The 21,301-nt window shown below is 46.8% G+C and overlaps 1 protein-coding gene and 1 non-coding gene across 2 annotated transcripts in view; one reads left to right on the top strand and one right to left on the bottom strand.

Annotated features, from left to right (window-relative positions):
• Positions 1-21,301, bottom strand: part of RTN1 (reticulon 1) — a 283,915-nt gene that overhangs the window by 149,084 nt on the left and 113,530 nt on the right. The window contains exon 2 of the mRNA XM_068254434.1: positions 3,561-4,226. Within this exon, the coding sequence (XP_068110535.1) occupies positions 3,561-4,226 (666 nt within the window). The remainder of the gene's footprint in view (positions 1-3,560; positions 4,227-21,301) is intronic.
• LOC137533707 (U1 spliceosomal RNA) lies at positions 17,794-17,954 on the top strand. The gene has a single exon (XR_011024190.1). It is a non-coding gene; the product is annotated as a U1 spliceosomal RNA (small nuclear RNA).

Genomic DNA, 21,301 nt, shown 5'->3' with positions numbered 1-21,301 from the left:
CAGCACATCTGTCTCCATAAAAACGTGACATCCCACTGAGAGAGAATCAATAAACCAGGAAGCGAGGATATCTGAGGAAAGGGGCATCACAGAGACAAAGTAAAAACATACAGATAATAATTCTTCAGAGAAGATAAACTATGTAAATACCTTTTAGTAAAGAGAATCAGTTTAAAGATCAAACTGTAAGGAAGAAAACTGCCCCTGAGAGGTACTTACCTCAGGTGGGGGAAGCCCCATTAGGATCCAGAAGCTTCCCCCTCCCGAGGTAAGTACCCTGCAGGGGCAGTTTTCTTCCTTACAGGTGTTCTTTAACCACTTAAGTACCAGAAGTCTCTGGCCCCTTACAGTGAACCAGAGCGGCTTCCTCCTGCTGCCTAAACACATCTGTGTCCCACACTGTCCTCCCGCGGTCTGCCGTTCAGACGCAATCAGCCCTGGTAAGTGGCTCAGTCGGATCCAGTCTGGGGCTTCTGCACATGCACTGACCTACCACGCATGCACTGTAGATCCAGACTGACGTGACTGAGCAAGTTACCGGGGCTGATCGCGTCTGAACGGCAGACCGCAGGAGGACAGCGTGGGACACAGACGTGTTTATGCTGCTGGAGGAAGCGGCGGGTGAGTATCAAATCTTCTTATATCCACAGCTCTGGTTTACTTTAAGCACAAAAACGGGCTCCTCGATGTCATGCCGCTCGGACTCGTCACTCCACGCCGTTCACGCCACTCTCCAACCGCTGGAGCCCACTCGCTCTGCCATCGCTATGACAGCAGAGCTCCGTAAGCCGGTCAGGAGCCGATTTCATTGGCTCCTGACCCTGTGATCACTGTAAGCCAATGTGATTGTCTTGCAGTGATCACAGGGTCAGGAGCCAACGCAATCGGCTCACAGAGTTCTGCCGTCATAGCGACAGCAGGGCAAATGGGCTGCAACAACGGCAGAGCAGCACAATCAGTGGGAGCACGCGGCGTCATCATTCAAATCTACGCCCTGGCAGGGATAACAGGTCCAATCAGGGGGGCAGATTTCAATCAGCTACATCTGTAAACGGTTAAAGTGTATCTGATTCTCTTTACTTCCACTAAAAGGTATTTATAGTTTATCTTTTCTGAAGAATTATTATCTGTAGGTTTTTACTTTATCGGGCTCGGCTGTTTCCACCAGAGCCTGCGGGGAAGCTTGCACTGCGCCTGTGCAGTAGCGAAGAATTGAAAATATTTTTGCGTGCTGCAGCCGCTACTGTGACTGCGCGCACCGATGACAATATTTTCAGGGGCTGCCAGTGCTGGATCCCGGGTCTGAAGAGGCCGGTGGTAGCCTCATTAGGATCCAGAGACTTACCCCTTCCGAGGTTAGTACCCCCCAGGGGCACTTTTTTTAATTAAAGGTTTACTTTAAAAATATATTTTTCAGATGTAATAAAGAAAACAAAACAAAAGATAAACAGAATCATTATATAGTCACTTTAAGTTCTGCAGCAGTAATTCTCATTTAGCTGAAATCTATTTATGGTAAGTCGGATGGCTCATTTAGCTTCTGGCATTTATATTGACTTATACGTTAGCTGTGGTGTGATTGCATTACTGAGGAATTGGCTGGTCATTATTATCATTTTGCCCATCCATCCTGTCGACAGCCGTGACACAGAGCTAAGCTCAAGGGTATTATATCCATGGAAGTCAATGCAACTGGTGCTGATGCCAGACAGCTCATCCGCGGCACGCAGGAAATGCAGGATTGCTGGGCTGTACACAGACACATCAGGCACGAGCCGGGTTTGTCAATGAATGAGAATAACAATACAGCAAAGTCCCCGTTATCTGGAAATCAGGCAACTGGAAGTCTCAACTAACTGGCATGCCTGAGGGATAACGGGGACCTCTGTTGGAAAGCTTTTTGTTTGTGCTGGCTGAAATACTTACCAAGCATCCAGCGATGGTTAGCAACCTCCCTCTATCTCCCCACGGGCTCCTAGTGGCTTCCTAGCGGCAGCCGGAGTGTCACATGACCCGAAGCGGGTCAGCTGACACTCTGGCCTCCCTGCACTGGGGAAGCCAGAAAGCCGCTGGGAGCCTGCGGGGAGATAGAGGGAGATTGTCAGGCATGGCTGCAGCCTTGGTAAGTATTTCAGGGGGGAGTTGCCACTATTTCAGCCACTTGTTCCACAAGTGGCAAGCACATGTATCCGCCATTTGGCAATCCCCGCCAGTGCCGGATACCAGGGACTTTGCTGTATATCCAGAATTCAGAAGCTTGCATTAAATTAATGTGAGGCTGACAGGTGAGAGTGACCTGCCCACAGCTTTCCTAGTCACTGACTTACCCGCTTTGGCTGAAGACAGAGGCAAATATATAAACTGTAATTTTGCAAACAAAAATTCCTTCTGAGACCTATTGCATCAACTGGAGATGACCAAACCTGTTTCGTATTAATGTACACCTGAATTGACATGTGACAAAAGATAAACAAAAGGTACATGAAGTACTAGCCCTACTAAGAAATTGTCTTAAAGGACAACTGTAGCGAGGGGGATATGGAGGCTGCCATATTTATTTCCCTTTAAACGATACCAGTTTCTTGGCTATCCTGCTGATCTCTGCCTCTAATACTTTTAGCCATAGACCCTGAATAAGCATGCAGCAGATGAGGCGTTTCTGACCTTATTGTCAGATCTGATAAGATTAGCCATATGCTTGTTTCTGGTGTTATTCAGACAATACTGCAGCCAAATATATCAGCAGGGCTGCCAGGCAACTGGTATTGTTTCAAAGGAAAGACATATGGCAGCCTCCATAGTCTTCTCACTTCAGTTGTCCTTTAAAGGGACCCAAGCACCTACGTAACAAAATATATAAGGGAAGTTTTGTTTTATATATTTTGTTACAGGTATGTTAGCTAGGTTCTCAGCTCCCTTTAAGTCCCTTTCTGTTTTTCAGAACAGCAAGTGTTAAAAACAGCTAGTCCAATTCAGTCCAGTTTCCTGAAAAGTAAATGGAACCCCCCCCCCCCCCCCCCCCCCCCCACACACACACACACAAAAGGTTTTAGCTAACCAAAAGAAGGCTTCTGATAAGGAGTGACCTGGCTACAAATCCTAGGGCAGTGTTCTCCCCGGGCTCTTTTAGCCGGGTGCTCCACCCGGCTAGATTTGGTGACCACCCGGCTGTCATCGGCTTACCTCTTCACCTCCTCCTATGCTGTAAGCAGAGTTGTCCTGCATTTTCATCTCGCCCCACCCGGCTACTTTTTCATGCCACCCGGCTACTATTTCATGCCACCCGGCTGGAAACAAATTCTGGGGAGAACACTGTAGGGGGTAATATAGCTACCTATACTGGGGAAGGAATCTGGCTACCTATACTTAGAGAATCCGGTGGCCTATACTTAGGGGTGACTTTGGCTACCAATACTAGCGGGAAACTGTGGCTACCTATACTGGGGGGGGGGGTGAGGCTCCGGCCACCTATTCAAGGGGATGAATCTGGAATGTCGCTTCAGATACCCTTTAAGTTCATCTTTGACAGCTGCAAGGGACACACAGACACTGCCACTTACCTCCATGAGTAGATGGTGGTGTAAGAGACTCAGGACTATCATCCTCTGGTTCCGATACTGTTACTGTTGGAACACAGTCACCACTTGGTTTTAAGCCTGGTTCTGATACATCCAAAATACGGCTTTCAATAATGTCTCTTTCCACAGATTCTGACCCGGTAAGGGTAATTTTCACTGGGGACATCTTAGAAGTCACCGTTGCCGTGTGGGTATATAAACCAGCATCTTCTGGTTCTGCCATATAGGAAGAATATGAAAAATCTCCACCTTCCTGGTGCTTAGACGTAGAGACATAATCTACAGGGCTTGACTCCTTAGGTCTCGTGTCTGGAGACCTGCTGATGTCCATGTACTTGCAGGCTTCTAATTTATCGTCCTCCATGGGGTCTGACAACGTTTTGTTCACGTCCCTGCTTTCTGCAGGTGTCATCTCAATTCCTGAATCTGAGCTCAGCAAGCCACGCGACTCCATCATTGGCATATCTGCAGGAGAATGACTACCTGAGACAAAGTCCTCCTCATCTGGGCTTCTGCTGCCGTCAAACTTCTTCGCAATCCCTGTAAAGTAGGCCGAATCTGTCTTCGACACATAACCTTCATCGGACTTCAGAGATGTGTAGAAAGATTCCTCATTGTCCAGCAAAATGTTCCTGGAGTTTGTGTAATCTAAAAGCACAAAAAAAGAAACATTTCCATTAATACTAGTAAAGTAAATAAAGGTAACGTTGGACAAATGTGTAAGATTTTGTTCAGTGTATTGTAGAAACCAGAATATGCTAAAATAATTTACTTTTGGCAAGATCTGAGCATTTCCTACTCATGTCTAAAGACATCTTTGGTCTCTTGTAAAGATGGTCATTGTTATTGCAAATTATTCAGAGAGTTCACACAGTACTATGCAAATTGTGTATGCAATTTCATGCAGATTAACCTCCCCAGCAGAGAGGCTCTGGGTTACGTTTACTTACTGCATGCAGTAACCACGGGCTAGGGTTGGAAAAAACGTCGGGGGGGGGGGGGGGGGGGGGTTCTCGGGGAATTGCAGAGAGCACAGCTGAGCCAAATATAACTCTCCTCCCAAAGATCTGGCCACATGCAGCATGTCTTCATCGTGTCCTCCTAAACACCCTATCTCTATGATGAGCCGAATACAACTCACCTCCCCATGATCTGGCCACACGCAGCACATCTTCATCATGTCCTCCTAGGCACCCCATCTCTATGATGAGCCGAATACAACTCACCTCCCCATGATCTGGCTACGTGCAGCACGTCTTCATCGTGTCCTCCTAAGCACCTCATCTCTATGGTGAGCCGAATACAATGCACCACCCCAGGATCTAGCCACACGCAGCACGTCTTCATCGTGTCCTCCTAAACACCCTATCTCTATGATGAGCCGAATACAACTCACCTCCCCATGATCTGGCCATACGCAGCACATCTTCATCCTGTTCTCCTAGGCGCCCTATCTCTATGATGAGCCGAATACAACTCACCTCCCCATGATCTGGCCACACGCAGCACATCTTCATCCTGTCCTCCTAGGGGCCCTATCTCTATGATGATTAGAATACAACTCACCTCCCCATGATCTGGCCACATGAAGCACGTCTTCATCGTGTCCTCCTAGGCACCCCATATCTATGGCCAAAGCATAGTCTGTCACAAGGCAACAGATGGAGGACACAATAAACACGAGGTTCATGTAACAGGATCCTGTGCACAAACCTCTGCAAACGGTTGCTGGTAGTATATTCTAAAGAGGGAAGACTCTACAGATTCTCACTGTCAAACTGTAAACACATAAATAAGGGTTTTGTACAATTCCAAAGAGACCTAATTAATGGCTTTCCTCCGCACTGCTAGAGGTCTAGTTATAGATGCAATCCTACAGGTTGATCCCACATAACTAAAGGCCATCCCACCTGACAGAAGAACGCAGTGTAGGGATCTGTAGGCCGGTTAGCATTCATGAATTGTTGAATTTGCAATGTAAACGCAGGCACACATCTGTTATCAGTGTAAGCTTCATCTAATCAGTATGGACAACCTGAGTGTTTTCTGTTTAATTGCATCAACCTCTAATCACAGGACTTCCATCCTGTTTCTCAAACAAGGCATGTGCTGGTTTTGCTTGCTTGGGAGTCTCTCCCATCAAATGCAATGGCTACAAATACAGTAATGCTGGGCATACACGGGCCGATTAGCCGCCGGATCGACTCCCGCTCGTCCGCTCGTGCACCCGAATCGATTCCCGCTCGTGCTTGCCGGCGCTTCTTATCGTCCACTCGAATCGCCGCTATTGTCCGCCCGCAGGTATCGAGCGTGGAATCGATCCCCGCGGTGATCGGACACGTCGGATATTATCAATCGAGCCATCAGCGGCTCGATTGATAAGGTAGCGTCGAGCCGTGTATGCCCAGCATAAGACCCCCATTATCTGGCACCAACGGGGATTGGCTGATGCCGGATGTAGTTTCTGGCTGCTTGAGAGTCAATGTTAAAGAGTAACTGTTAGCCCCAAAAATGAAATTTAAATCTCTATTGCAATGTTTTATTTACTTTTTAAGGGAGCCAAAAAGGCAATGCAGAAGTTAAAAATCAATCTAATTTTTTTTACTATGTAGCCTTTTCCCCAGGACGCAAAGCCGCATAACAGATACTGCTGAGCATGCAGAGCATGCCCATGTCTGCCCGACACCCCTCTCCCCCCCAGGACCAGGTGCCGATATATTCTCACCCCAAACAGCTGACACGGAGAGAGAGCGGGAGCAGAGTACATCTACACACTTCCAGCGCCGCCACCGCAGAGCAGCCGCCGCCGTGCATCTCTCTCCTGCTCGTGATTCTCTCACATGTGACTCGGCGGCGTCTGCTCTGCGGTGGCGGCGCTGGAAGTGTGTAGATGTACTCCACTCCCGTGCTCTCTCCGTGTCAGCTGTTTGGGGTGAGAATATATCGGCACCTGGTCCTGGGGGGGAGAGGGGGGTCGGGCAGACATAGGCATGCTCAGCAGTATCTGTTATGCGGCTTTGCGTCCTGGGGAAAAGGCTACATAGTAAAAAAATTAGATTGATTTTTAACTTCTGCATTGCCTTTTTGGCTCCCTTAAAAAGTAAATAAAACATTGCAATAGAGATTTAAATTTCATTTTTGGTGCTAACAGTTATTCTCTAAACAAAAGGGCCTAGCTAAAAAGCAGTACTATAATCTACACTGTATCCTTACCATGTTAAAATACAGTAATTAAAACAAATTAAGACAAAGGACATACTTATCTTAATGTTACAGAGGTTTATTACTGTATACAGAAGTGTAAAAGTAGATGTATGCAACCTGCAAGGCCAGGGTTTTTTTTTCAGGTTGCTAGAGACTTCTGGTTAAAGCAGACAGCATAATAACCTTATTCCCTCCCCCCCCCCCCCCCCCCCCCCCGGCAGTAATCCCGAAATGAGCTCAAGCTGAGATATTTGTGCTAGGAGCGGTAAACCCGGGCTGGGCCAAAACCGCCTAGATTTTGACTACTCTCTGCCTGCTGCCTGCACAGGCCTCTACCTGGCTTTTTACTACTTTCTGCCTGCACTAACCTCTGCCTGGATTTTGACTATTCTCTGCCTGCTGCCTGCACAGACCTCTGCCTGGCTTTTTACTACTTTCTGCCTGCACTAACCTCTGCCTGGTATTTGACTATTCTCTGCCTGCCTTTTTGTACAGTTAAATAATGTTTCAGTTTATTCATCAATTTAATTAATTCAACAATTTTGTGTTCCAGTCTTATATTCATATGCAGAATGTCTACCAGGCTTTTATTCTGACATATTTTGATGAGTTATGACTTAGGCCCGGTTCACATTAGCGTTCGCTATCCGGATTTTCCGGATCTGATCCGGACCGCATACTGTACAAACGGAACGTATGTTCCGCATAGCAATGTAAAGTCTATGCGGACGTTCACATACGTACGTTCCGTACAGTACGGAGCCGGACCAGACTCCGGACAATTTTCCAACATGCGCTATTTTTTGGGTCCGGATCTCCTGGCCCACGTACCCGGACCGGAGCCGGACCTGAGCCTGACAGCACCATCCGGAACACAGAAACCAATGGGGAACGGAAGGGACAGAACACACTGCCTACAAAAACCTGACGTTCTACCCCACTTCCTATGCGTATCCAAGCGGCCATTTCGGATGGGGACACATGGGCCAAGCATGTCTGGAGTGGAGCAGCAGTGACAGACGTGCTGGAGCTGTTTGGCAGAATGTCGGAGGTGGAGGTGAGGCCTACAGCAGAGGAACCTGATTCTACAGGTGCACCAGGTGCACCTTCTGCTGACCCCAACATTTTTTTCTTAAAATTTCGCTATTTTTTGCCCACGGATCCGGATGGCAGCCTGATGCAAACAGACCTAATCCGGATCGGAACCGTACGGTTCCGATCCGGATCAGGTCCTGATCCGATCAGGATCCGATCAGGATCCGGTCCATTTGCATGGCAAAACGCAAGTGTGAACGGGGCCTTAAAGGACCACTGTTGCGAAAATCATAAAATGTAAAATATATATAAACCTATACATATAAGAAAGTTTGTTCCAGAGTAAAATGAACCCTAAAGTACTTTTTTCCCTTGTTACTATCACTTACAGTAAGTAGTAGAAATCTGACAGATCTGACAGGTTTTGGTGTAGCCCTTCTCATGGGGGATTCTCAGGGTTTTCTTTATTTTCAAAAGCACTTCGTGAATGGCAGTTGCTCTGTCCAACTGCCAAAAAAGTGTGCAGCGAGCAGGGGGCCAGCCAGCATCTTTTTTTTATAGATCTTTTTTTCAAGGAGTGTCTTTATAAGGAATAAAGGCCATGCTGAGAATCCCCACAAGGTGGCGAAAGAGGTGCTCACAATGTTTCCAGTACCATCCATTAGTAATAGTTAGCTTTAAAACAATATAGATCTTTTCTAGGGCACTGTGAAGAAATCATCTTTGCAGCAAAGCTGAGGTGATCACACAGCCTCCGTCACGCGGAAGCCTCCTCTAGTCAACTGGGTTATCTTGTATAGATAAATCTTGCACAACTCTATCCTGACCTGATTACAACTAAGGAATAATTCATAAGTCAGCTGAGCTCTCAGAGTCCCGACACTTCCACTGTCCAAAACGATTCCGCTCACATCTGTGCACAGAAATCTCCTCTCCACTCAGAGCGCCAGGCAGGGGATAAGCTGCCAGGAGGGCTGACAGTGATAAGTGACTGCAGGAATGGAGACACACAGGTAACCCTCAGGGAAGGAACAGACTGAACTGTAAGCTGAAAGTCTATCTTTGTTTCTAGAAGATATAACTATATTTTGTAAGAAGTTTCTTACAGCTATGCTTATGGTTAAAGAGAAACCGTAACCAAGAATTGAACTTCATCCCAATCAGTAGCGGATACCTGACATCACGCTGTGGGTGCCTTGCTGCATTATGGGAAATAACAGCTGTTTTCAACTGCCAAAAAGCAGCATCTCCTTCCAGTGACATCACCTGCCAGCAGTAAAAATGTCACCATGTGATAAATGTCAGAATGTAAATCAGAGAGAGGAAAGATATTACAACGGGCAAACACTGACTAAATCATTTATGCATAATTATTGTACAAATTAAGCATTTTTTTATTACATTATTTTCACTGGAGTTCCTCTTTAAAGCACACTTGAAGTTGTAAGAACATGGAGGCTGACCTATTTCTTTCCATTTAAAGGATATATTAGAGCTGAAACAAAAAGTAAAAACAGGTGAGGCAGGCATGTATATAAAGTAGTCCTCTTGCCCACCACTCAACCCCCCCCCCCCCCCCCCCTTTCCCTCCGTCCCTCTCCTTACTTGCGAAAATGCCCGCCGCAGCTACTTCCCGGTCAGCCAGGTAATGCGCAGGCGCTGGCCCGGCTGTGCACATCCCTGTTGCATGCCCGCGGCCAGGAGTAATCTGCGCATGATGTCATAACGATGCCGTGCGCATGTGCAGATTGCTCCCGGCCGTGGGCACCCGATTCAGGATGCACTCAGGCAGGCCAGCGCCTAAGCCGTAATGCCCAACCCAGCCGAACAGTGGCTGTGGGAGGCATTTGCACAAGAAAGGAGGGGGAAGGAGGAGAACAGGAAGAGCGGTGGGCATGAGAACTACTTCATATACATGCCTGCTACTCCTGTTTTTACTTTTTGTTTCAGCTTGAGGACCCTGGGCTACTTGAGGACCCTGGGCTTATTCCCCCTAGTGACCGGACAGTTTTTTTTACAATTACGGCCACTGCAGCTTTAAGGCCTCGCTGCAGGGCTGCACAACTCAGCACACAAGTGATTCCCCCCCCCCTTTTCTGCCCACCAACAGAGATTTCTGTTGGTGGGCTGTGATCCCTGCTGGGATGTTTATTTATTATTTTATTTGTTTTTTAATAAAAATGCCTATTTTTTTTTTCGAATCATCTCGCCCTCCCTCCCGCCGCCAGCCAATCAGCGCGATCGTCTGTCATAGGCTTTAGCCTTTGACAGCGGATCGCTTCCCTGCCTCCAGAGGAGACAGCCGTGTCATATGTGTGTGATCTACGACAGCGCTGTATGGTGTAAATAGATGGCGGTTTCGCCGTCTAACAGTCCTTAGCGGCGATCGCCGCTGGGAGACTGATCACAGAGCAGAGCTCCGTCATTCAAGCGGGGATGCGCGCGCATGAGCACACGCTATCCCCAGCAAAACACGCCCATGGGATTGCACACCGATCGGTATTAGGCAGTCCTGAGGCTGCCACTCCGCTCACACCCTTTGGCATGAGGCGGATGTTAAGGAGTTAAAGTAAAGCTGAGACAAAGGATAAAGTTGGCTTTTACACACCTGGGGCTTCATCCAGCCCCACAATAGTCTGTGACGTCCCCCAGTCCCCTCTCCTGCTCCACTGTCAGTCCCCAGCCGGGTCGCAGGTTAGTGCGCGGTCCTGGCCACCCACCTTCTTGATCGTGCTCCAGTAGCCAGGTGCATTTTACGCCTCCGCAGTTATAAGTCTTAACCAACTGTACATGCACAGAATGCTTATGGCTATGGGAGTGCGACTGAGGAGGTGTATGACTGAGGCCACATATGCACAATACCCTTTAACAGGGCTGACATAGGAACAAAGGAGGGGACAAGAAGGACACCGAGGGACCCAGGTAAGTAAAAGCCAACTTTTCCCTTCATCTCAGGTTTACTTTAAACAATGCACATTGCCTGGCTGCCCTGTTGCTTCTCTGCTCTTTAACCTTCTTGCCGGTTATCCCGAGCTCAGCTCGGGGCAACCTGCGCAGAAGGATTTCTCCGGCCCCGCCGGGCCGATTTTCAATTTTTTTTTATTTTACTGCAAGCAGCTAGCACTTTGCTAGCTGTGCGCAGTTTCTAAACGCCGCCGCTCGCCACCGATTCGCCGCTACCCGCCGCTCCGCCCCCCCCCTCTCCAGACCCCTTGTGCAGCCTGGCCAATCAGTGCCAGGCAGTGCTGAGGGGTGAATCGGGATTCCCTCTGACGTCCCGACGTCCATGACGTCGGTGACGTCATCCCGCCCGGTCGCCATGGCCGTTCTGCCGAAGGCGATCAGAGTGGATAGGGGGATGCCGCTTGTCAGCGGCTATCATGTAGCCAGCCCTGGGCTCGCTACATGGTTTAAAAAAAATAAAAATTTAAAAAAAAAGTGTTGCGCTGCCCCCTTGCCGCCAGAATTGGAACGGCAAGGGGGTTAATACAGTTAGGTCTAGAGACCCTGAACAAGCATGCAGATCAGTTGCTCTGACTGAAGTCAGACTGGATTAGCTGCATGCTTGTTTTAGGTGTGTGATTCAGCCACTACTACAGCCAAAGAGATCAGCAGGGCTGCCAGGCAACAACACGTTGAACAGCTAGTAAATATGGCAGCCTCCATATGCCTCTCACTTCAGGTTTCATCAAAGTCTGACTGTATTAGCTGCATGCTTGTTTCAGGTGTGTGAACACAATTTAGCATGTGGAGAGCTGCCCCACAATATCGTCTAATGTTCCCCCATGGTGATTTGCTAAACAATAATCATACATTACAGGTCTTAAAGGACCACTCCAGTGATAAAATTGACCACTTTAAATCTGTCATAACCGACAGGTTTTGGACTAGTCCATCTCTTCATGGGTGATTCTCAGGGAATTAGGGTTTTCTTTGTGTTCAAAAGCATTTCTGCCATAACTGCCAAAATAGTATGATACCAGCCAGCCTCCCTAATCACTTAGCACAGACTTAGCTACTGCCCTTCAGGAAATGCTTTTTACAACAAAGAAAACCCTGAGAATCCCACATGAGGAGAAAACCTGTCAGTTCTGTCACATTTTAACTGTTTATTTTTGTTTTGCTGCCGTGGTCCTGAACTGACAAACAAACTAACCATAAAATAACGTAACCAACCATGACATTAGACAGCATGCTTGCTACTGCAGATTCATAAGTAGTAATTCCCACATCTTTCAACGATCCCACCACAGCCCAATATGACGCAAGCCGAGGTTGAAAACTTTCCGCCCTCCAACAGCAGAACTCCCTAATAAATGTGGCAGATCCTGAATGCTCTACACAGATGACCAGCTTGAGATAAGCCCAGTAAATCAAACTCACTGGTTGCTATTATATTAAAGGTCCGTACACACGCCGGACTGCAGGCAACGACGGGTCTGTCGTCACCTCCCGCTGGGCGGGTTTTCAGCAGACAGTCCGGCATGTGTACAGTCTGTCTGCAGACTGATAAGGCTGTTTCTGAGCGATCTGCCGGGCGGACCTTAAGAGTATAACATTGTGTATGTTCAGTTATCAGCTAATTGGTGTTACATAACATATCTGCCACGAAGTATATAACTAAAGAAACTTTAATAATAATAATGTAGCGGCTTATGTGACAGCTTGGTTTGCATCTCCTCAGTCATAACAAGCACCATATGGTTCATCTTCCCCAGCCTTGTCTGCACACTCTGGAGAATAGAGAACAAGTACTCATCAAACCGAATGTTTAACTCTAGATAGCCTTGGAAAAAAGTTATACCATGGTATGAAAGCAAACCTATGACAGGGGTTGAGGGGGGTTGAAATCTGGAAAATTACTTCAGTGGTGAGAACCCTCTGGATGGTCCAGAATCTGTCCAGATCCGCTTCCAGACCACTGTTCCTCCACAGGACCCTCTTCTTCTGGCCTGTACGGAGCATCCATGTTGGCCATGCACTAGTAAGGTCCATGCATGCCCAGTAGAACCAAGTGCTCTTGCGCAGATGAAGAAAGCAATGCACGGGTGGCTTGTTTCTAGTGGACATGCATGGGGACCTTACTTGCGCATGCACAGTCCAGATGCGTTCGTACACAACAGGGCAAGAATAATAAGTACTGTATTGCTGACAATCTCTTGTCATATAGGTATGGCGATATAGAGGAGCTCAGTGCAGGGACAGTGGGCACCATTAGGATCTGAGTAGCCTCTGAACTATCTAGAGCACAAGTGTCAAACACAAGGCCCGCGGGCCAAATGCAGGCCAAATGTGCATCACTGTAGCTCAACAGTACACCGCCTTTCTATCCAGATGACAGTGTTTCTGGTTGAAACATGGTCATTTTGAGCCTGGGTGCAGCAACCCATGGGACCCCCTCTGTAAAATTAGCATGATCCAAATCCCCCCTCCATGTGGCTAGTAAAACACACACACCTATCTCCCCACATAGTAGTGCAGCTGATCAGTGTAATATTTACCTGCTCCAGTACGGCTGTGTCATGTCTTCTGTTCTTCCCAGCAGCTGCCCGCTCTGTGCTTCCATACCTCCTGATCATGTGACATGTATTGGGAGCCAGAGGTATGCAGCACAAAGCCTGTGTCTGCCAGGAAGATTAGAGGATACCCGAATCAGTACTGGAGGAGGTAAATAATAAACCACTGCACTGCGCTACTCTGCAGAAGGTAGGCTTCTTTGGATTGGTGCACAGCTGCAGGAAACCACAGTCACACAAATAAGTCTAACTTTCATCATAACTGATAAACTTTTTCATAATTTTGGCATACAGTTTTCACTAAAGGCAGCCTCTAAAAAGGTTACCTAAGAAGAGGGGGAACAAGAGGATTTGTACTTACCTGGAGCTTCTTCCAGCCCACTGTAGTCTGTCAGCATCCTCAGTGTCCTCCTGGTCTGCTCTGCAGTGCTGCAGTCATCTTCATAAACCGTTTAGCCGCCAATTTATTTAGAGGCTTGCAAGTGCTCCAGGCCAATTTATTTTAACACATTTGTTTATTTATTATTTGTTACATTTATCTTGTTTCTTATTAGTACTGCTGTAATATGTATACTTGTCACTAGGGGGCAGTGTGAGACAATAACAGAGGACGTCTGCTTTCAGTTTCTGTATTTTCTGCTAGCAGAGAGAGAGAGATCAAAGCATTCCAACAATTTACAGCACAATGAGTTCTGCTGATTAAAGTCAAAAGCAGTGCACTTATCTCAAATGAGAGGACTCTATTGAAGCTGCTAATGGGATAAAGTCTGTAACTGACTGAGTTGTAGGATACTGAGCATGTGCTGCCCTGGCCGCTCTCCTCCTCAATCGTGCTCCCGAAGCCAGGAGCGTTCTGTGCATGTGCAGTTCATATAAACCTGTAACTGCGCATATGCAGAACACTCCTGGTCATGGAAGCGCGATTACACTTATTGGCTGTCGAATCAGATCGCTCCTCCTGCTTGCCAGCGGGAGTTTGTCACAAATCAACCCTACCCCGCTTTTTCCACTCATCTCAGGTTTACTTTGAGTATTTGCCACCCGAGGCTCCATTTCTGTTGTCAGTGACATGTTTGCATTGTTGTACCAGAGTGTCAGTAAACTTATGGAAGATCTTTGCCTGCTGCAGACAGGATGGTGACAGGAGAGCCCCGGAGATTTCACGGCACATGTAGTCACGCAGAATGTGTAACAATGCTGTATTCCTCCCGCACGCTCCGCTGCCCCTGGCTTCTCCTGACACTGATAACCATTAATCTCCCTGCCAGTCCACTCATCTGCACTGCACTGAAGTCTTCATCCACTGACAAGAGATTAATTTATATCCTTGCTGTTATTCCCAGATTCTTCCCCGCAAACTCATTAATCTGGAATATGTTTCATAGCCTGCAAACAGAAGTAGGTCAGTTTGTGCTGCAGGAAGCCTCGTCCTCAGATAAATATCACATTCTGCATTGCTGGGGGGGGGCTTTAGAAAGTCCATCATCACTGGGTGCATCTCTCTACTAAGCAATGTAAGTGCTTCCCTGGTTTAATGGCCGCCTCTTTCTGTTAACTGTCAGTGTGGTTGGGATTCTTCAGTCACGACTACATCTGAGTATCAGAAAGACTTAAAGTGCACCGGAGGCGACATGTGGCAGGATGAGATAAACATGCAAGTACACTGCAAGACATATTAAAGGACCACTATTGCAAAACAAATAAGCAGTTAAAATCTGACAGAACCGACAGATTTTGGGCCAGTCCATCTCCTCATAGGGGATTCTCAGGGCATTTTCTTTGCTTTCAACCGCATTTCCTGAACAGCAGTTTAACTGCCAAAATAGTAAGATATCAGCCAGCCTCCCTACTCACTTGCACACTATTTTGTCAGTTAGATTTAGCAACTGCTGCTCAGGAAATGCTGTTGAAAAAAAAAAAAAAGAAAACCCTGAGAATCCCCCACGAGGAGGTGGACTGGCCCAAAACCTTTAAAGGACCACTATCGCGAAATAACTAAGCAGTTAAAATCTAACAAAACCGATAGGTTTTGGGCCAGTCCATTTCCCCATAGGGGATTCTCTGAATCTACCGTATTTAGCTTTTTCTGAACGGCAGTTGCTAAGTCTAAATGCCAAAATAGTGTGCACCTGAGTAGGGAGGCTGGCTGGTATCTTCCTATTTTGGCAGTTAAACTGCCATTCAAAAAAGGTGTTTGAAAAATCAAAGAAAATCCTGAGAATCCCCCATGAGGAGATGGACTGGTCCAAAACCTGTCAATTCTGTCAGATTTTAGCTGCTTTCTTTTTTCACTGGAGTGGTCCTTTAATAACCAGGCTGTTTTAGTATTTGTTTTATTTTGCTGCCTGAAAGAGTCAATTTTCAGGCTTGCAAGTGACAGTTTCTGTCTTGCCGGTACCTTGTCTGGAATATAGTAAACCTCACTGATAAGCCAATTACAGCCCTAAAAGTTTTCCTGACAGAATACAACTTCTGAGGGCAGGGAGGGGGGGGGGGTGGGAATAGAAAAAGGTCAATTGTTCCTATATTTTAACTCTGGGACACTTAATAGGCTGCCATTGAGCAGAGACAACAAAACATTAAAACTATTTTTTTAAATATAAAACAAAACCATGGGATGTCTAAAAGAAAGTCATTTTTAGGAGTAGGGGGATAAATGCAATTGTTCATCCAATCAGTTTATTTTCACCTCAGATTCACTTTAAAGTGTACCTCCGAACGCAGAAATAGGACATTACTGCTCTCCATGCGGCAAGGCTGAGGTCCAAAAGCTGTTTATTATTATTGGTTCAGGTCTCTTTCAGATGGGAGGCTGAACTGCGAGTTTGTCAGGCGGTTCAGCATCCTGTCTGCCGTCCATGAGTGTAATTTGGGTGCAATTTAAATGCAGCTGAATGGCAGCGTTAGTAACACCATGTGTGTCAACGGTTGACATGCAGAGGCATCACTCTGCAGCAGAGAGTAAAGTGTGAGTGCACTACTTTTATATTTTTTATGAAATAAATGGTTTACGCTTATATGAATTCCTCTGGACCAGGGGTGGGCAAACTACGGCCCATGGGCCATACCCGGCCCTTTTCCACATTTCATCCAGCCTGCCAATGCAAGGCCAGATTCAGTGCTTCCAGTTGGTAAACTGGCATTGTGGGGTCCAACAGACACCATGTCAGTTCACCACCCACAGCTCACCAGTTCTACAGAGGGCAGCAGGAGTAAGGTACAAGGGCTACAGGAAAATGGCGTCCGAAGCCCAGCACTGGTGTCTATATATGTCTCCAGTCCAGGGCTGTGGCCACCATTTTCCTGTAGCCCTGCAGGAGATTTGCATCCGGAGTTGCTCTAATGAAGATCGGGGAGTGACACTGGAGGCTGAGAGAGCAGACACCTGCCAGGTGAGTATTTTCATTTTCAGGTGCCACGACTGACACCAGGGATTAGAGGGAACTAAAATTGAAAGGAGAAAACATCCTAAAGGCAGAAGTGAAAGAAGATGTAATGCGACATGGAGTGTTGCGATTTAGATGAGCTGACCCTGGCATATGCAGCCCGTGCCCCCCCCCCCCCAAGCACTTACTGAATGAAAAAATAAAAATAATTTGTGGAATAAAGCAGTAGGTACGAAACCTCTTACTGCTGCTTGTAGCCTTCATTTTTTTCATGGTGTCCCAGAAGTTCACCAGGGCCGCGAAGAAGCCCATTTGAACTAAATATGCACAATTCAAAATTGTTATTAATGTTTATTACCATTATTTAGTATTTATATAGCGCCCTCAGAGGGGCTCACAATCTAATCCCCTGCTATAGTAATATGTCTTCGTCTGTATCGTGTAATGTATGTATCGTGGTCTAGGGACAATTTTACAAAGCAGAACTTTTCGGCGCCTGCTGTGTGGCCACACAGCGCCAAAGCTGTGCTAGTGGCTGGATGGTGTAATGGTTAAGGGCTCTGCCTCTGACACAGGAGACCTGGGTTCGAATCTCGGCTCTGCCTGTTCAGTAAACCAGCACCTAATTCAGTAGGAGACCTTAGGCAAGTCTCCCTAACACTGCTACTGCCTATAGAGCGCGCCCTAGTGGCTGCAGCTCTGGCACTTTGAGTCCACCCGGAGAAATGCGCAATATAAATGTTATTTGTCTTGTCTTGGCGGGGCTATAGCAGTAATGTTATGTTATAGTCCACGCCCAGCGCATGGGGTAGCTTGGGTATCCGGCGAGTTGCAACGACTCGGAGGGGGAATAGTATTTGACCCCCCATCCCCTGAATTTATGTTGCACCAAAAATCCCTGGCGCCAGTACGCCAATTTTAGGGAGAAGTCCATAAACTTATCTGTATTTGGGAGGAAGGAAACCCACGCAGACAATATACAAACTCCATGCAGCTAGTGCCCTGGCTGGGATTTGAACCTGGAAGCCAGCACTGCAAGGTGAGAGTGATACCCACTATGCCACCGTACTGCCTGTACTTACCTGGCAGGGGAGATAGCACGATCACAAAGGTGGTTCTCCCAGGGTGAGGCCCATCCTTTGCACCCTGGGCAGGTTGATCCCTGCTATTTCCCCAAATGCAGGAAACTCGACTGCATAATTTAGGGTGCCCATCTTCTTTTCTTTGGGCACCATTTTATTTAAGTTGGCATGTGCAGGTCAGAACTCAGTGTGTGTATATTACTCGTGCACAGCCACAGGCACTTGCAAAAAACAGTATTCGATTTCTAGGGGCAGCGGAATATTAAATCAGTGCAAATTGGGCAATGGTATTCATTGATGCGGAAATAGTTAACTAACTTTTATAATAGCTAAAGAGGATCTGTACTGTCCGATTTGTACAATAAAAAACATACCAATCGAGTCACTGTGATCTCCTGGATCCCTCTTTCCCGTTTCCGCCGCTCCCCTCTGTGATCCTGGCTTTTAATCACCAGTTTTAGGCAGTGTTTAAAAACAAAAAACTTGGCCGCTAACCAGGAAGTGATGTATATATATAATGTTACAGTATACTACAAGTTTTTATTACATAGTGAATTTTCTGCACTCCAGTCAGGGATTCTCACAGTTTCTCAGCATGGGCAGCTCCCTCCCCCCTCAGACAAGCTCAAATTTAGAGCAGAGACCTGTTTGTGAGAAATAAACAAAGCACACACATAGTGCCTGTAGGGGGCGTGCATAACGTCTCCCTATCACAGCAGAGGCAGTGCATTCCTCTCTGGGTCGACAAGGCTTGACAAAGAAAAGAAGATTAGATATATTACAGAGACAGTGCAACTAGAAAAGGCTGCAGTAATCCAGACCATATTAGAACAGGCATAGGAACTTATAGGATAGAAGAAATAAGGCTGAAAAATTTGTTACAGGCACTATGTGTGTGCTTACATAACTTTTAAACCATTTTTAGTAAATAAAGTACCAAAAGACCAGTTCTTCAGGGACTGTACAGAGAAAGAGTAGTACAGTATGATAAAGTGGCCGCAATTAGACAGTAGAAAAATGATATTCACAACATGTCAGACAAGAAGCATGAAGAGTGGACAGGAAACAGTTATTCTGCAAAAAAAGTTATTGCAGAAAAGGAAGCAGAGTCTGATTATAGGGTTATACTAAATTATAGTTCACGAGCGCCACTCATTCAGAAGATAATAACAGAACATAAACATAGGGAAGTGTTCAGGGGAGATGGATTCTCAATGCAGAATTGCCTGGTAAACTGTAATTCATTTTTGGAGGACGAGTAATAAACAATAACAAATAGCTACAGTAGCAACAGAGGTGGTGGAGGAGGAGGGGGGGGGGGGGAGGTGCGGTTGATCTATTGGGGAAGGTGTGAATAATTGTGAAACACCCGCTAGAATTAAAAAGGGGAGTTCCTCTCTCAATGGATCCATCTATTGGTGGTTGGCGGCCCAACCATAATAAAGTCCAACCCCCCCACACACACTTTAAAGTAGCAATTGGGGGAGATGCTGTGCAGTATAAAGATTACAGTATGTGCGAAACATGGGGGTGATCCTGGATGGAGAGCTAACACTCAGACAGCAGGTGTCAGCTATCATCAAATCCTCATTCTCCTATCTGAGGAATATAACGAGAATTAAAGGACATCCCAGGTGAAAATAAACTAATGAGAAAAACAATTGTATCTATCCTCCTTCTCCAAAAAAAAAATGACCTTTTAGATATCTCAGTTTTATTTTATATTTGAATCTAGTTTTTAAGTTTTAACTGTGGTATTGTCTCTGCTCAATGACACCTTCATTACAGTATGCTTGTGCTCAACTCTATGAATTATTGACTCTTTATCTCTTTCCTGCTACAGGAAGCAATTTACTGACAGGAAAGTATTATATGGCTGTAATTACTTATCAGTGAGGGTTATGCTATAGTCTGACCCCGTCCGACCTGGTCCCGACCCAAATAGAAACTGTCACTTTCACACCTGATATTTCACTCTTTCAGGCAGAGAAAGGAAAAAAGGAACACAGCATAGTTATTTGTGTGCTAGGCACTGTACATACACGTCTATCTCATCATGTCACATGTCCCCTAGGTTGACCTTTCAACACCTTAACCCAGCTGGTGACCTACCTGCCCTGATTCATGCATTTGTATCCTCCCGCCTGGACTACTGCCAAGCCGTATTCATCGGATCCCTGGATAAAGTTCTGTGCCCCTTACAACTTGTACAGAATGTGGCAGCCAGGCTCCTAGCCAATGCCCCCCGCAGGTATCGGAGTAATACTTAAAGTTTCTATACATACCTGGGGCTTCCTCCAGCCCCATCTGCACGGATTGCTCCCACGCCGCCATCCTCCGCCTTCTTCAGCTCTGGATCCCGTAACTTTGGCCAGTCGCAGCCAGTCTGAGCCTGCGCGGTACTATTCTCTGCTGGAGAGACGGAGAGAGCACACTGCACACACTCAGACTGGCCGCGAGTGGCTGAAGTTACGGGACCCTGTGCCGGAGGTGGAGAAAGCGGAGGACGGCGGCGTGGGAGCGATCCATGCAGATGGGGCTGAAGGAAACCCCAGGTATGTATAAAACTTTAACTATTACTCGTCTCTGGATTCCTTTCACACCCTTTAAAAAGGCAGCAATAGTATTAATATGGAACAGGCTCCTAACTTAAAGGACCTCCTAGGTGAGAGGGATATGGAGCCGGATTACCAGGGGGATTTATAAGAGAGCGGAGCGGTCTGGGAGGGTGGCGAGGGCCCCCACGCACCTAATGGGGCTGGAGGAAGCCCCAGGAAAGCCTCAATACACCCACAAGGCCCATGTCAGGTTCCCTTTAAGTTGGCTTGCTAGCATGTGTACCTAGGTATCACATTCAATTCAAGTATACTTTAAAGCATATCTGAAATGATAATGCATTTATTAGATTTTGAATTGTATGTGTAGTACAGCTAAGAAATAGAACATCAGTAGCATAAAAAGAGTCTCATGTTAATTTCCAGTGCAGGAAGAGTTAATAAAAACTTCAATTATCTATGCAAAAGAGCTTCTGTGAGCTATTCGACCGCCGGTGTCAAATTCAGTCCAGTTTTCTGAAGCACTTAAGGAAACATCAGCCAGATACTGCTGCCCCATGATATACTTACCTAGGGCTTCCTCCAGCTCCTTGCACCCAACATGTCCCACGCAGCATCTCTGCTAGCAGACTCCGGCCCGGGGTTCCTGCCGATGCAGAAGCCGACCTCCTCTACTGCGCCTGCGCAGCACACTGCGTACAACGTGGACTTGATTGACAGCGCACTCGCGCAGGCACAGTAGAGGATGACCTCAAGGTCGGCCTCTGCCCCGGCAGGGACCCCGGGTCGGCGTCTGCGAGCAGAGGTGCTGCGAGCGACATGTTGGATGCAAGTAGCTGGAGGAAGCTCTAGGTAAGTAAATCTTGGGGCAGCAGTATTTGGCTGACAACTACTTTAAACAGCCAAGAAACAGTGAGGCACAACTTAAGATAAGGTTTTATTGCA

This window comes from Hyperolius riggenbachi, chromosome 9 (assembly GCF_040937935.1).
Source record: "Hyperolius riggenbachi isolate aHypRig1 chromosome 9, aHypRig1.pri, whole genome shotgun sequence".
NCBI classification, from domain to species: domain Eukaryota; kingdom Metazoa; phylum Chordata; class Amphibia; order Anura; family Hyperoliidae; genus Hyperolius; species Hyperolius riggenbachi.
This window is presented reverse-complemented; position numbering and strand designations above follow the sequence as displayed.